General features: G+C 31.8%; 1 protein-coding gene across 2 annotated transcripts in view; it reads left to right on the forward strand.

Annotated features, from left to right (window-relative positions):
* Vinc (vinculin) overlaps nucleotides 1-16,165 on the forward strand; it is a 148,834-nt gene that overhangs the window by 32,959 nt on the left and 99,710 nt on the right. For both annotated transcript variants that reach the window (XM_085809507.1, XM_085809508.1), the window contains exons 6-8: nucleotides 1,985-2,139; nucleotides 3,513-3,731; nucleotides 11,405-11,597. In XM_085809507.1, coding sequence (XP_085665633.1) covers nucleotides 1,985-2,139; nucleotides 3,513-3,731; nucleotides 11,405-11,597 — 567 coding nt within the window. The remainder of the gene's footprint in view (nucleotides 1-1,984; nucleotides 2,140-3,512; nucleotides 3,732-11,404; nucleotides 11,598-16,165) is intronic.

A 16,165-nucleotide genomic window follows, 5' to 3' on the forward strand; every position in this document is an offset into this window, starting at 1 on the left:
CATTGTGAGTGGGGTGTGTTAAAATCTACAAAAAATTCATAAAGTTCCTTTTTCTGTTATGTCATTTACAGTTGACTTTCCAATGCCAAAGTCAGCATAATTTTGAGATGAATACACCTATATCCATTTGCAGCAATTCCCATTTTTGTTTAATGGACATCAAAACATGCTTTCACTTTGCAGATCCTTTTGCAGCTCCAGAATTAAAAACTCTTTTCAACATAATCGAAAGTTCAATCTTGAATTTTCATAAAATTGCTGTAATAATAACAGTCTGCAAAAAATAATAAGCTGGATCAAATTAGAAGATTAAGGAAGAGTGCAACCTGCTATATTAAGTGATATTCCTTAGAATCAGTAAAGTAGAATTTTAGCCTAGCTTAATAGTGTCCACTATTCATTATTGGCTATGTGTCATGAGATTGGTGAGAAAAGACAAGTTGTTCTGATAAATTTTGTCTCACTTCTATTGCATACTGAGACAATGAAGACCTAATTGTATTAATTTAGTTATTTATTATACTTACGTCTTATTTTTTGCATATGCTTAAGGTTATGTGTCTTGAATAAATGAACTTCCATGTATACTTAAGGCTTATTGATGTCTGGTGGTATCTTACCGCCTGATGCAATCTCTGCAGGTCCTAAATTCTGGTACAAAGTGCCCCCCTAAGTTCTAAATTTTTGCCACTCTTAAACTTTGGATCCCAGAGCTTTCTCTATATGATAAAATTAATTTTGCCGCTCGGTTGTTCTCAAAATTCCGAAAATTTTGTCTTTCCTAAATTCTACCGCCTGGTGTGGCCATATGAGCTGTGACGCCGGTTCTGGGTTTACGTGAATAACATATCAGTTGTTCTTAATTCAAATAGCACTATATGTAATCTTTTGGCCTATGAGATTCATTAACAAAATTCGTTATTAGTACACAGAAAGAGATTTTTGTTAAATCTGTAATCATCACAAAGTGTAATGTCAGCATAAGAGGTTACCATACTCTTTGTTTTTCAATTTCTAATACTAAAAAAAATGTTTAGGCATGTCTGCATGAGTCATTACTCAAGTTGTCATGTGTTGATAAACATGTGGTGAGAAAGCAAAGTATAATAAATAATGATTTGCCAGGTCGGCATCAGGCATATAAAATACTAATAGGTGTAAAGTTGACAGTGTTTCTGTCTAGAATGTTTCAGTTTGAGATGGATAAAATTGCTCCCCCCCCCCGTGCAGTTTTGTCATTGCTCGCTTTGAAATCGCTGAGTTTGTTAATCACAAATTTGTTGCAAGTGGTACAAAATATATGAAATCGATAATAAAACAAATTTCAAATTCCAAATTAGTTTTCAGATGCCCATATTTGGTGGAAGATTACATTATTCAAAATTTGACGGCTCTAGGTACTGTTGCTTTATCATAATGCGAGAAACATACATACATTTATGCAGATTCTTCATTATTTAATTTCTTTAAATAAGGTGATAATATTTGGTGGCTACGATTTGAAAAATGAACTGACATTTAAAGTTTTTAACACAAAATGCCAAAACAAAATTAATAGCCCATCTGGGCTAACTACCTTTGGGCTTAAAAAAAAAGTTTTTTGTAGCTTTGAGGTCCGGATATTGGACATCCAGCTCTTGGACTTTGTATTGTATATGAAAAATTATTCAATATTGTTAGCAAATTTATCTGCATGTTGCCAAAATAAAAAATCTGTGTTTTTCTCATTTTTGCTCATGCACATTCTAAATATTATTTTTTTATGCTGTGTGCTTCGTAGTTCATATTCTGCTAGATAACTTTATGCAAATAATTGTGTGAAGTCATGCCTTGATTTTTCACAGAAAACAAGTGCATATGCAAACTTTTAAACAGATATTTTGGAGATTTATGGTTTTGGCAATGTGTCAGCAGTGTTATTCTCATGGAAAAGTGAATTTTACATTTGTTAATCTTCTCATTCATGCTGAAAATTTAAACTTAGGTGGAAAAGGTTTAGAGGAAGCAGCAGAAAACAGAAATTATCTTGCCCAAAGAATGACTGATGAAATTAATGAAATTATCCGTGTATTGCAACTGACAAGTTATGATGAAGATGAATGGGATGCTGATAACTTAACAGTTATGAAGAAAGCACAGGTTTGTTGAACATTCTTATAGAAATTAATGAAATGATATGTTTATTTTATGCAGACAATAATTAAGGTATGTGTCCATATATTAAAATACTAAGATTGTGAAAAAGTGTAAAGTGATACTACAGTATGAATTTTTCTGTGAGGACTAATGACTAATTTTTCTAGAATAGTATGTATAGAGGAATTTCATAGTTTTCCTTTACAGCAACTGACAAATTCAGATAAACACTTCTCAACTGCACTGAGCAAGTAGTAGTTTTCCCCAAATATTTAATTGGAATAATTCTTTCTACTGAATTTCTTCTGGATTTGTATCCTTATATTGAGTAGTTTTTAGCTTTTTATTGGTAGATTTGAGTATTTCTTTCATGATACTTTATGTAAAAAAATATTTGAAGGCATACTTCAGAGTTTCACTTTTAGTAGAACTATTATGAAAGGATAAAATATGTTTTGAAGTTTGTATTGCTGTTGAGGATATAAACTCCCAATAATTTTTAGTTTTGAGAAGAAATTCCCCAAATTTTGTCTTTCACTGTCACCAGAACTCTCTTTATCATCAACTGATTATTGAAGAAAATAGGCATTATTGCTATTTTCCGAAGTAAGCTTATTTCTAACATCAATTTCTATCTTTGCAAGTTGTAGCTGTATTTCTTGGACAAAAGCTCCAAGTATGTTACCTGTAATATGAACCTCAGTTTACAAAAGGAAAAATAGATAATAACTGGAAGTAAATTATTAAAAGTACTTGGATTATACCCAGTTCAGTTATTGTAGTGTTTCTGATTTGTAGCTTAAAATATTTGTAACATCAACTCTTACAGTAGTATATGGGTCATTACAGCCTTTTTTTTGTACTTTATGCTGTTGAAGCAGATATTATCAATAAAAAGGAAGTTTTATTTTAATATAAATAAGTAAAATTTTATAATACTTAATACCGAAAATTGCAGGAATTAGCTGATGATTGGACGAGAAAGTGTGAAGTGATGAAGCATTGCGAAGACATGTTAAAGTTCACATAGCTGAATTTGATCCATGTTTGCATCTTTTATTTATTTATTGTAAATAATTATATTTAATAATTCCCTTCCTAACCAATTTGTAACTGCATGTAGAATAAATACCTGTATTTTAATAATTTGAATTTTAAGAAAAAGTATGTTTGAAGCTGGTTTATTAATGCTTGTTCACTGTGTTTCTTTTATGCTGCTTGCTGTGTTATTTTATTCTGTCTACATTTATATATGTACAATCTTGACTTCTCATATTTATTTATTTTAATCTCAGTTGTTATTTCCTTCTTTTAATTATATTGATTTTAACATTGTACTATCTTTTAGTCCACTGATTTTTGCTGTATACTTTTAGAATGCTATGGATGGAAAATTAGAAGCTGCACATGATTGGTTGGAAGATCCAACTACCGTAGTTGGAGGTGTTGGTGAAAAGGCTCTCCGTTTGATACTTGAATATGCTGAACGTGTTGCCGATAGATGCCTTCCTCCTGATAACAGTGCTATTCAGAAAATGTGTGGTGATATTACTGCTATGACAAATGCCCTTTGTGAACTAAGGCAAGAAGGAAAAGTAAATATATATATAACAGTTACTTAGATTAAAAGATTTCCAACTTTACAGTTATCTTGCATTGTTGTGGAAATAAAACATATATTAGCATGTTAACTTTGAAAGGTGACTTAGTTACATAATTTAATGCTAATTTATTTTGCATTTAACTTGCGTGTACCTTTTAATGTAGGGAAGTGGGAAATAAAGCTGTTTAGTTCTTAGTTGTAAAATATTTGGTAATTTTTAATGGTTTTAATTTTTTGATTTATTTAAATTTTTAATTTTTTTTTTCTTCTTCAAAATGTAATACTTAGGTGAAGTTAAATGAATGTCAAGAATGGTTTTGTATGTAAAATTCATTCATTTTGTTCAAAATCCACAGAATCATAAACAAATTGTAATGAACCTACTTCATCTTGCAGACTGTAACAGAGGTGAAAAATATTTTTCGTGTTATGTTGGATGTTTTTAATAAAATTGATTCACCACATTGGCTTTTCATCTGTTCAGGCTTTTAAAACTGAAATTAGTATACATTTTAAAATTAAATAGCATAAAATTTATTTTCTGTTGAAAAAACTTTGAACTTTCTTTAGACAAATACAGTCAAAAGTCGCTAATTCGGACACCCATAATCTGGAATAATCTATAATCTGGACCTCAAAGCTACAAGCTTTCTGCGCATGCGTCACGTTCACGCATGCGCACAGGCGTTTACGAGCGCGCGTAAGAACTTTACTGCTGCGAAAATGTTACATGCGCGCTTAATGTGTAATGGACGGTAAAAGCTAAGCTAAAATTAACCAATTCAGTTAATGTTGCAGATTGCGTTGTTCCTTAATCTTCGAATTGGATCCAGCTTATTATTTTTTGCAGACTGTTAGAGCAATTTCATAAAAGTAAGCTTGAACTTTCAATTATGTCAAATAGAATTTCCGATATATATTTACTAATATGTAATTTGTATCTACAAAGCGAAAGTATGTTTCGAAATCCGAAATCTGTTTATCAATTTCACGCCGCGGATTGGAAGTTGATCTGTCAGCACTATCCTTATCTTCAGGCCAGATGTTTTTATTTTATTTGGCTTATAATTCCTTACTAAGTGTAGTATTTCATCTCAATGTACTCCATCTTTGATATGATTTAAATCAAGCTCCTCGTCATTATAATTCGCTTCCGATAGTGAAGAATATGACCCAGAAGTTATTGAAAACGAAAACATTTCGATTGACAAATTAGTCAGTATTCTCAACACAGCAATTATAGGACTTGAACAGCGGAACTTTGTAACTAAACAAGAAATTATGTCTGTTTAATAGAATTAAAGAGAAAGTATTATCACATGAAACGAAGCAACTTACATTGAAAGAAATGTTTAATAAAGTAAACAAATAAATATTAAGCTTTTTCTTTTTGTAAATTTTAATACCCTTTACATCATAATTGTTCTTTATTTCATAAATTACGGTTTCATATTTTTAATTTTGTAATTTCTGCATGCCATCTTACCAGATTTAAACTGATGATCCATAATCTGGAAAAATCAATAATCCGGAATCGCCGAAGTCCCGACGAGTCCGAGTTAACGACTTTTGACTGTACCAAACACATAAAGTGTGAAAGAGTTTAATCCTGTTATATATCTGAGCTGAAAAGTATGCAAGTTAGCAACAAACTAGAGTGAAACCTCGTTACAACAATATTTTAGGGACCAAATAAATATATTGTTGTAGAGAGGCATATTGTTATATCGAGGGCCCACATATTTTGAGCATTTAATAAGAGTTTTTTTTTATTATTATTAGTTTAAGGTGCATAACATACTACTTTTAAGTCTATATTTAGAAGAAATTAATTTGTAAAATACTAATAATAGTGGTTTAAATACTAAAAAAAATAAATAAATAAGATAAATTCAGAAAATAAGCACAGAAATATTTACATACCTGAAAACACTTTTTATTGAAAATAATCCAATATTTTTGTTTCTTTATTCATTTTTTTAACTGTTAAGTTCACCAATACTGTATGCATTGAGTCTAGTGCACAGAAATGTTCTTCATTTGTCGACCGAAGGCTTGAGAAAAATGTCCGTAGAGAATTCACAGATTGAAGAGCTTCCTGGGATGACAATAAGGACTGCGATGGACCTGTATTATCATCATCATCAATATCATCATCATCTTCATCACTGTTTCCTATCTCATCAGTAATTTCAGAGAGAATATCTTCATCAGTAACTCTTGCGAAAACCATAAGATCATCATCTGCTGTTAAATAGTCTTCTATATTAATTCCAAACTTTTTACTGCTTGTTTCCTCAAGTTGGGATACGGATTTTTTGATGTGCAAAACACATTCTTGATCATCTGAGAGATCATTGTCTATGGAATTTTCATCATTATCAGATTTCTTATCTTCCATAACACAAAGACCAGCCTTTTTCCAGCAATTCCGAAGGGTTTTTTTTGTTACTTCCCACCAACTTCCAGCAATATTGTCACACGCTTCCTTGACATTTACAGCTTTGAAAGGGTCTTCTACTTTATTTTCAAAGTTTACAAATATGGAGTCCACCAACTGCTTTCTGTAATATCCTTTGAAGCACTTAATTATGCCCATATCAAGAGGCCGTAAAATTGAAGTGCAATTGGCAGGGAAAAAAGCGATTTCGATATTTTGTAGCTTTGGAAATGACGTGTGAGCACCGCAGTTATCTATCAACAAAACGATTTTTTTCTTTCTCTTCTTCATTTCATTGTCTAACTTCTGTAACCATTCGGAAAAAAATTTAGACGTCATCCAAGCCTTCTTATTTGCTTTATACTCCACGGGAAGACTTTTCACATTCTTAAAGCACCTTGGCTTCAATGATTTACCAATGACGAGAGGTTGTATTCGATGCGTTCCTGTGCTATTTGTACACAGAAGAACATTCAGTCTCTGCTTTGATTTCTTCCCTCCATAACACTTTTCACCCTTGAATGCCAATGTTCGATCGGGTAGGAGTTGGAAAAACAGCCCAGCTTCATCTGCATTATAAATGTCTTCTGGAGCATACTTTTCTAAGATTTCTTTCATCTTGTTTTGCCGCCATTCATTTGCGTCGTTTATCGGGGCTGACTTTTTCTCTCCGTGAACTTCTTGGAAAGTTATTCCATGACGATCTCGAAAACGCATTAACCAACCATTGCTAGCTTTGAAAGTTTCGTTCCCTAGCATTGCTGCAAATTTCCGTGCTTTTGCACATAATAAAGGTCCATTTATTGGGACATTTGTTGCTCTCATCCCTTGAAACCATTTTAAAACAGCAGCATGAATGTTTTCATTTGTCGCAACTTTCAGTCGTTTTCGCTCTGGGTTAATTTCATTTGAAGTTACAGCATCTTCGATTTGCTTTCTCTTCTTTAGGAACGTTGCAACTGTAGATTGTGATAATCCATGTTTCTTAGCCGCATCAATCTGCTTCATTCCCTCATCAATATCATTGATAACGTTCAGTTTATCTCAAAAAGATGTTGCTTTCGCCCTGCCATCTTAGGGAACAATATCGTGTGAAAGAAAGAAAAGTTTAAACCAAATGTTTCGCGTAGAACTCAAAATCGGTAAAGACTATAAAACAACCTTTGAACTCACTTTTCAGTACGTCACTTAACAACACCCCACCTCCATCTCCCCCTGTTCCTCTAACAAAGGGCACTTGTTCTGTGACAAGGTGACCAGGCAGGTCTAGATCTCCTTAAACCTTATCAGAATTCCAAAGCTTACTGGGAAATGAGACTAGGCATACATTTACACTTCACCCCCCCCTCACCCACTCCAATTCCCAAAAGGGTGGTCTTCATCTGTTTTGAAATCTGAACAATAGCTATTTATTCAGGGATAAGTTGAATATCCACAATGAGTCTTAATAGACGGAAAAAATAACAAAAGAAAACGAAAAAAAAAAGCATTTGAAAATCAAAATATTATTATAAAGGGAGAAAATAATACTGAAATTTAGATTGAAAAAATCGTTTTACAGAGGTTTATTGTTCTAGAGAATATAGCAATATTGAGGGGAGATTAACATTAGTTTATATGCAAAATCACCGGGACCACAAAACATTATTGTAGTAGAGGGAGTTATTGTTGTATCGGGTATCGTTGTAGCGAGAGTTTACTGTAATTGAAAACAAAAGGGAGCAAAAAAACCTTTTTCATTGGGCCAAGTACTTCCATAGTAGGCTTTTGTTATGTCTGAATCTTTCAATTAACTGTTTCACGAGAAGAGTGCTATAGAGTGGTGAATTTTGAAAGGACAAGAAAAAGACTGCATGAGCAATCAAGTATTGAATGGGAGTCCAGTTCAGTTTTGGGACGTATTATCAATTGTTGCTAACTATGATATCACATGGGACAACTTAACAATAAAATGCAATTAGAATAATCTTTATTTTAAAGCATAAATTATGAAGTATGTATCCAGCAAATTATATGAATCAGTTGTAAAGCAAATAGTATTATCATTAGAATAGAGATACCTGCATGAAGGTAAACTTTGCTAATGTAACTATATGAACAAATTATGTTAACAGTTTATTCAAACAGTCCCTGAAAAATAATTCCAGTTATTCAAGAAAACAAAAAGCATCGTGTCAGCAAAATAATGATATAAATTTAAGGTTAAAGTTAGATATTGTATAAATTGAAAGTATTGGAATTTATGCCTCTGATAAGAAACTGCATAATTAATACATTTTGTAATTATTAACAGAGTTTAATTTAAACTGTTCTTTCTTCAAATGATACTTAAAGATAAATGGTATCCAGATTCATAAGAAAATTCCTATGTAATAGCTCTTACGAGACGAAAATCAGGAAACTTAGTGCCAGAATTGTTCAAACTGAAGTTCACGTTTTCAAACTGAAGAAAAATATGCAACAATGTACTAATCGGATTCATTTTATTTCCTGAAACTGCTTACTATTTCAAATGCTTCAGTTCTTACTGACATTACTAGAGCAGTATTGCTAGGAATTGTTTACGGTTTTTCTTCTCTGAATGTTTCCACTTGTAAGTAGTTATTTTCTGAACTTTCTCACTATCAACAGGAACAATGCTCTATTGATATTGCATTTTCAGTTTCATGTGCTCATGATAATTCTGGGCAACTGTTATTTGCTGCTGCATGTTCAGTGCAATCTTGGCTAATGAAAAAAACTGAGGTATCTGACTCTTCAAGACATTGGTTCAAGACATCTTGGGGTAAAATAGGAACATTAGCTATGTGGTGGTGAGGAAACCTGCATGTTTCTCCTTCCCCACACAGTCTCTAATTTCCTCTGTGAAGTGAAGATGTCTATGGAAACTGATAGAGGAATTTTCTTTCCTCATTAATTTCAGCTCTTTGTTATGGTTTATACTCCTCAGTCCTTCACACGCAATGTCTTTCAGTATATCAGTTCCTGTTCTTTAACCACTTAACTGTTACTTTATTGTAACCAGTGTGGTCCAAAAAAATTTCACTTTTTTTATTAGTTTTATATAAAGTTTGGCTTCAAGAGAGGTTAATTTCATTTCACGTACCCTGAACTATTAAATTTAAGTAATTTAGAGTAACTCTTATGAGGAGATTTCTAAAAATTAACATGTTTTTCATAACCATATGGCTACATAAATAATAATTATATAAACATGAACTCTTCTGAGCTCATACTGTGTAAGCAAATCAACTGTGTCCTGGAAGTGATGCACATATAGCATGCTAGCAAATCAGTTAAGTGGTTAATCTGTTCCCATACTTTGATGGTTCTCTAACACCCAGTCATTTTGTGAGCCCTGTCATCGCTTTCTGCAGTGTGGATACCTCTTACACGCTGATGATTCTGTTGGCATTTAATGACAGTCTTTATTTTGTTTATTGTTGTCTTAACCAACAGTGGTCTTAAAATCTTTGTTGTCCACTATTTGAAGTGCTTTTTGTGTATCAGGAATCCTTAATAGCATTAACAAAATATTGTGGATTTAGTGTATCATTAATTTCTCCACTATTGGAAAATGTTAAATGAATAAATTGTTTTACACTTGTCATAAGTTCTTAAAGATGTTGGTGAACATTTTCGGATTCTAAACCTGCAGTGGGTAATAATTGAGAAATTTTCCATCAAACCACAACTCTAAAGCTTTAACATCTGATTATTTTTCATCTGGGAGCATCTATAAAGTGCCTGCAGTTCCTGCTTGTAAAGAAGGCACCAAATGTAACACTTAAGATGGAATCCCAATGATTTGCCTGCAAAATCAAGTCCTTTCGAAAGCACATTTCTGTGTAGAACAATAAGGAAAAACTTCCTATTTTTCACATCTTGAGGTTGGCAGCAATAGCTGTGGTGTTGTGGTATATGTCAAGTAATCAAAATGCATAAGAATAAGCCATGTTATGGCAAACCATGATATGATAAAAAAAAAATGCAATTTTAAACCCAGCTAATTTTTAAAAAATTATATGGGGAAGTGCATCTTGGAATCGGAGAAATATGGTAATTTATATAAAAATAATTAATATATTAGATTTAGTGCAATATTTTATACTCTTCAGTATTGTGATGTGCATCAAATGTATATTAATTGTACAGTGTACTCTTAATTAGCGAGTGCGGATTATCCATGCATGACAGTTACCAAGCGTATACACTCAATACAATGTATGATAGTGTGTAATAAAAGGGAGCATGCACAAGTCTGAACATGCTCTATAAATCACAAAATTGCATCCTTAGGTTTAGTTTCATCAGTTACCTCATACAATTTATTCTGCATGTGCACAGTCGAAGGCATCATTTCGGTTGATCACTGGGATTGTTTTGTACATATTTTTGTGTATATTTTTGTAATTTTTTAATAATTTATATAAAATTTCAGAATTAAAAAATGAATAAAGAACACACTACATGTACTAAGCACCAGAAAATTGCTTTAAAGCGAAAACTTATGCTAATTAACAAATTTTTGCATGGTGCATCAGCAATAAAGCTCAGTGAAGAATTATAATTTTTCTTGCAAACTGTTTATAATATGATTTTAAAAAAGAAGTTGGAAGACTTCGAAAGAGATTGTGACAGTGCAGCAAGTGTTTGTTTCTAAATATAAGAGCATGGAACTCTTAACACATGAAGAGTTAAGATTCAGCTATGTTGACAGGGTTTAACCAGAGTACATCGAGGAATCATTACACATTAAGGAATGGTTAAATGTATAATTCATATGAGCTGGGCCTTTCAGTGCTTGAGTGATGTGGGTATCATTTCTAATGTGTAAGAACAGAAGAGGCACAGAGTGATACTGAAATTACTACCAAATAAGATAGTGTGAATTATGTTAGTCTGAGACGACTAGAGGTGATTTGAATACAGTGATGAAACAGCTGTTGAAAAATATTCAATGAAATTTGATAAATATTTAAACGTTCTCAAAAACAAAGTAAAATTACTAATTTTTTAGAGATAAGCACAATAAGCATGAAAATTTATAGTTTGGATTATCCATGTTTTCAATTATCTATGACCGTACATCCTGAGTATTTGAGAGAGCATTAGCCTGGGTAATTGAGAATACATTGCATTTTGATAAATGTGTTGTTGATTTCTTTATGCTATTAAAAAAAAAAAAAAACTCTTATTACAAATCTTTTGGGCCTTTTTTTCAGGGCACTACTCCGCAAGCAGAGGCATTGTCAAGAGGTATTAGTCAGAAACTACGAGAACTTATAAGATTAGTTAGCCAAGGAATATCTAATGTAGAGAGAAGCAGTACTCAACAACCGGCACACACCTTACGTGGAAGAATTGAACAAGCTCGAGCATGGTTGACAAATCCATCATTTAATGACAGTGGCTTAGGTAATTGCATACTAAGAAATCTATTAGTTAAAGGCAGTGTTTAACATTCAAAATCTAATCCTAAATGGTTTTAATTATTTTTCAGTCTTTCGCTTGGTTCAGACTTATATTGCTGTAAAAGCTTTTGAGTGCATATATTCCTATGTGTATACTTTTAGCCTACATGTTATAAATTTGTCTATTGTAGAATTAATACAGAATAAATTCAAAGTTCTGAATTTTATGTACAGTGGTGATGCCATTTGAGATAGCAGAGGCTTTGTTAACTGTTCAGCAGATGAGAGATCTACATGCAGCATTTTTTAAATAATTTGTTACATTTTTTTAACTATAAAAGTTCAGCCTTTTTCAAAATATATGATTTCAAAATGTATTAATTATATGCATTAGCTATAAAGAGTTTTAATATCTTTGCCTTAATTCCAGCAGCACATTAAAATTTAATTTGTTTAATCTGTGAGTGGTAAAACCAAAAATTGTTTACATGTAATAAATATGATGTCTGATTAACCGCCTTTTGGAGCATTTGCTTGTCATCTTCATTGTCATTAGTATGCAGAAGTGGTAATGATGTCATTATTCAGTTATTTGTCTATGAATTTTTTATGTTGGAAACTAAATGTTAGTGTTTTAAACTTTCATGACATATCTTTGATTTCTTTAAACCGGTAGTAATGTATTGCTGCAATGTTTTCAAGTTGTGAGCAAATAAATAAATATCTGCGTTGTATATTAAATTTTATGAAGGTAGCTGAATTAAAGATTATTGAAAGCTAGGAAAGCCATGCTGTTTATTTTGAAGGACAGAGAAATCTAAAACTTGTTAAAAAGTTCTGTTTGCAATATTTTGGTTGTGCTCTGAACCATGCTTGTAATTTACTGTCTTCCAAAATCAAAAATCTTCTGGTGAATTAGAACTTCGTAATAGCTTACTAAACTATCAGATTTTCCCATGTTTTAGTGAGTGATTCTAATTTCAATCTATGTTATTGCTTCTTTTTAAAGTAGTTATTTTGTAATTTTATTTTCATTTTTTGTAAAGTTATTTTGGCATCGCTTGTGTTAGTTTGACGTTTCATATTTGTACAGTTTGGTTTAGTTATATAATTATAGGCATAGTGTGCATCTACGTAGGCTTTGAAATGTATTTTTGTGCTTGCATATTATCTGATATAGGGAATTTAGAATGGCACTAAAGTAGTATATGCATCAAAATGAGTATTAACCGTTTAAGACCAATGTTGCATAGGTGCGACACAACGATACCTCTATTACCAGCCTCACTAATATACAAAGAGCTCTAATCAATCTTTTCATGTCGGTATCGCGTATGCATAATTTGGAAATGGAACAATTTATTTGAATTTTTAAATATCAGCAGATGGTGCTAAATGGTAATGTTTTTTCACATCGTTTAAGTCATGTGGCTTTTGACCTTCATGTATGAGTATCAGTTTCTGTTCTGTGCTTCTGGTTTGGATAGATTTATTGGTGTAAATGAACTGGGAATAGCAGCTCTTTAAACTAAAGAGACACTGGCGTCTTTTTGTTTTCATTTTTATTCCTTGCGTTTTTCATTATTAGAATGTGGGGAGGTGCATCCAGCTCACTGTTTTCTTTTTTTATTAGCAGAACGTGGGAAAATGTATCTAGCTGACTAGTGGGTGTAACGTTGCCTAACTTCCTTGATAAAAAAACTCATACCATTTATTTTAAAACTTAACATAAGCTTTCTTGATTAATTAAAAAGTAACATTACAGTATTATTACGGAAGGGAAAAGACATCAGCTTTCCCGATGCATGACGCATCTTAGTTGTTTGGCATATGCTCAGTGAAAAAAGCCATCATTGTTTGATGTGTCGATCCTCGTTTTGCTTTATTGCACACACAGCAGAATTTTTAAATTGAAATTTAATTACCTATAGATAATTATTGATTAATTTTCTTTTTCATTTTATGTTTGTAATTTTGTTTTTATGTGTATGCTGATTGCTTTAATTTGTATAGTTATAATTTTAGTATTTTGAATGTTTCATTTATTTCTATTAACGTGATATTCTTTATGTTAATCCAGATTAAGAACGTGACTTCAAAAATTGAAGTCATTATATTAAAATGCTGATTTTATGTGGAAATGTTTTTTGTAAAATTAACTTTAATTGCTGAAAATGCATGGGCCGGTGGTGATGTTCCATTTCGAAGGGGTCCGGTCCAGTGACTGTGCTTCGTTCTCTGCGTGCTGGTCCTCAAGGGATTAAGGATGGTTGCTGATTTCTTTTCTTCCTGTATTTCACCTGCAGACAACTCTGAAGATAATCATTCTACTCAGTGGCAGCTTTATTGACCATACAACATTCTTCTTGGATGTAGTTGTCTGATGCTAACCTTTATCAGCAATAGTAATGGATTGTGTGGCTGTAATAAATGTGATCCTTCTTCCTTCTAAAAAATTTTCTTCTGTTTTTTATTCATACCATCTGTCTGATGTTTCTATTATGGGTTTAAATACTTAGCAATGTGAAACAATATAATTTTTCATTAAGGAGATGATAAAACTGCAGCATAGACTTTTAAAAAAATGCATATATCTTGCAGAGATCAAGCATTAGCATGACATAATGGTTTCCACTTGTACAGGCAGTTTTTTGACGGGCAATTAGATGTTGAATCGTCTTAATTGCTTGCTAATATGGTCTTGATACTTGGTATGGGCAGTGAGGTGTTGAGTAATTATCCTTTTAGCATCTCTCATACATGCTGTCATAAAGGTTCAGAAGCTGCAGCTGAAAATTTCCTTTTGTTACTTCAAATGATAGCATTTGAATTTAACATCAGTAACTATTAAGCCTGAAAAATTTATGAAGATTTAGGGGTAGGTTAATTTACATTTCGACAATTCAGGGTACAATTAAAATCTCCAAGAGGAGTTTATCATTAAAAATGTTTAAGATTTAAAAAAATCATATATTTAAAATGAGTTATTCAAAAGACAGTTTCAAATGATAGAGAGAGAAACTTACTATGAAATTATTCTATTATAAATTAACACTGTGTTGAGAGTTGTGCATTTTTTCATTGAATTGCTTGTGTACGGGTTTGTGACAAATATTTCTTGCACATCAAGTGCCTTACAGTATAATTCTGATAATCTCTATATTTTGGAATCATATATTACGTGCATTAGAGTATTTTGTGGCTTATGGGTCCTGTCTTGCTAAGTTTTGCTTATGTATTTCTTTTATAATTTTTACACTGAATTTGATTTGATTGCACATAAGTAACTAACAATCATACTTTAGGAATTACTTAATTCAAATTAAAGATACTGCAGTGTTGTATACTTTTTAAAATATATTTATATACAAAGAAAATGTCAGCATAGGAATAATATTGAGAGACATGATAATTTGTAGGGCATTTGTTTTTAGAAGGTGAAAAACTCATTTTTAAAATTTATTTTCATAAAATATTTTTATGCATTTTGTAAAAATGCATCAAAATACTTATGAAAAAATATTGTGTATCACACAAAACTATATTGCTTCTAATACATATATAGGTAAATAAATAAATGTACATTTTGCATGAAAGAACTTATAGTATTTTGTAAATTAATTCCTGTACTTTATCTGAATAGACTGAACTATTATGGATTCTCTGTAATTTCTACATTTTTCATCCTTAGTTTAAAAATTGTGAGTTACAGATATATGTAGAAACTGGATTTTAACAGAAAGGGAGTATAAGAAGGAACCATCTTATTCAGCTGATGATTGGTGAAATGCTTGTGACATCATCTGTCACGTGTTAAGTTAAAAGTCTTGCTGGTTTTGATCAGTAGCCAATTGTTGATCTGCGTATCCGTACCAGCCGTAGCATATGAATATAAGAAGGATCCTTTTCAGTGAAGGGCTTGTTTACTCTGCAGGTTGTTTTTTGTGTTCATTTAGATTATGGGAGAAAACATAACACATGCATCGTGTAAGTTGTGGTTAAAGTGTAAGTATTTTATGTTTGTGAATTATGCCACCTCAAAAAAGTGGCTAAAATTATCAAGATATATAATTATCAGAATCAGAAATTTAAAGTTAAAATTATCAGAAATTTAATGACTGATATTTTACAGAATTTTCATGCAATAAGCCCAAGTGTGTCAGGTTTGCAACCTATAGGTTGCATGTGGACCTTGAGTCCTTTTTTGTAGCCTTTGATTCACCTGAGAAGATTAACAAAATATATGAGTAAAAATTAGAATTCCTCTGAATAGTGATGGGTATATACAAACATGAATGCTGAAATGATCTCTTTAAAAGAAATTTTCAACTGATATTGAAAAAGCACCAGCCCAAATGTAGAATCATTAGGTTTATTGTGGAGCTGGAAAAATCATTCTTGACCTTCCAATTGCTAGCAGTACCTACTTTTCAATTACAACCCAAATGCATAGTGAGAAGAAAAGAAAAATTCATTTATTTAAAGATGAAATTAGCAGAAATTTATTATGACTCAGCTCTGAATCAAAATGAGAAAATCATTGAATCATTGCATTATACAAATACTTGCCTC

Source organism: Stegodyphus dumicola, chromosome X2 (assembly GCF_044657685.1).
Source record: "Stegodyphus dumicola isolate Sdum_Otavi_A_Nest chromosome X2, ASM4465768v1".
Taxonomy (NCBI): Eukaryota; Metazoa; Arthropoda; class Arachnida; order Araneae; family Eresidae; genus Stegodyphus; species Stegodyphus dumicola.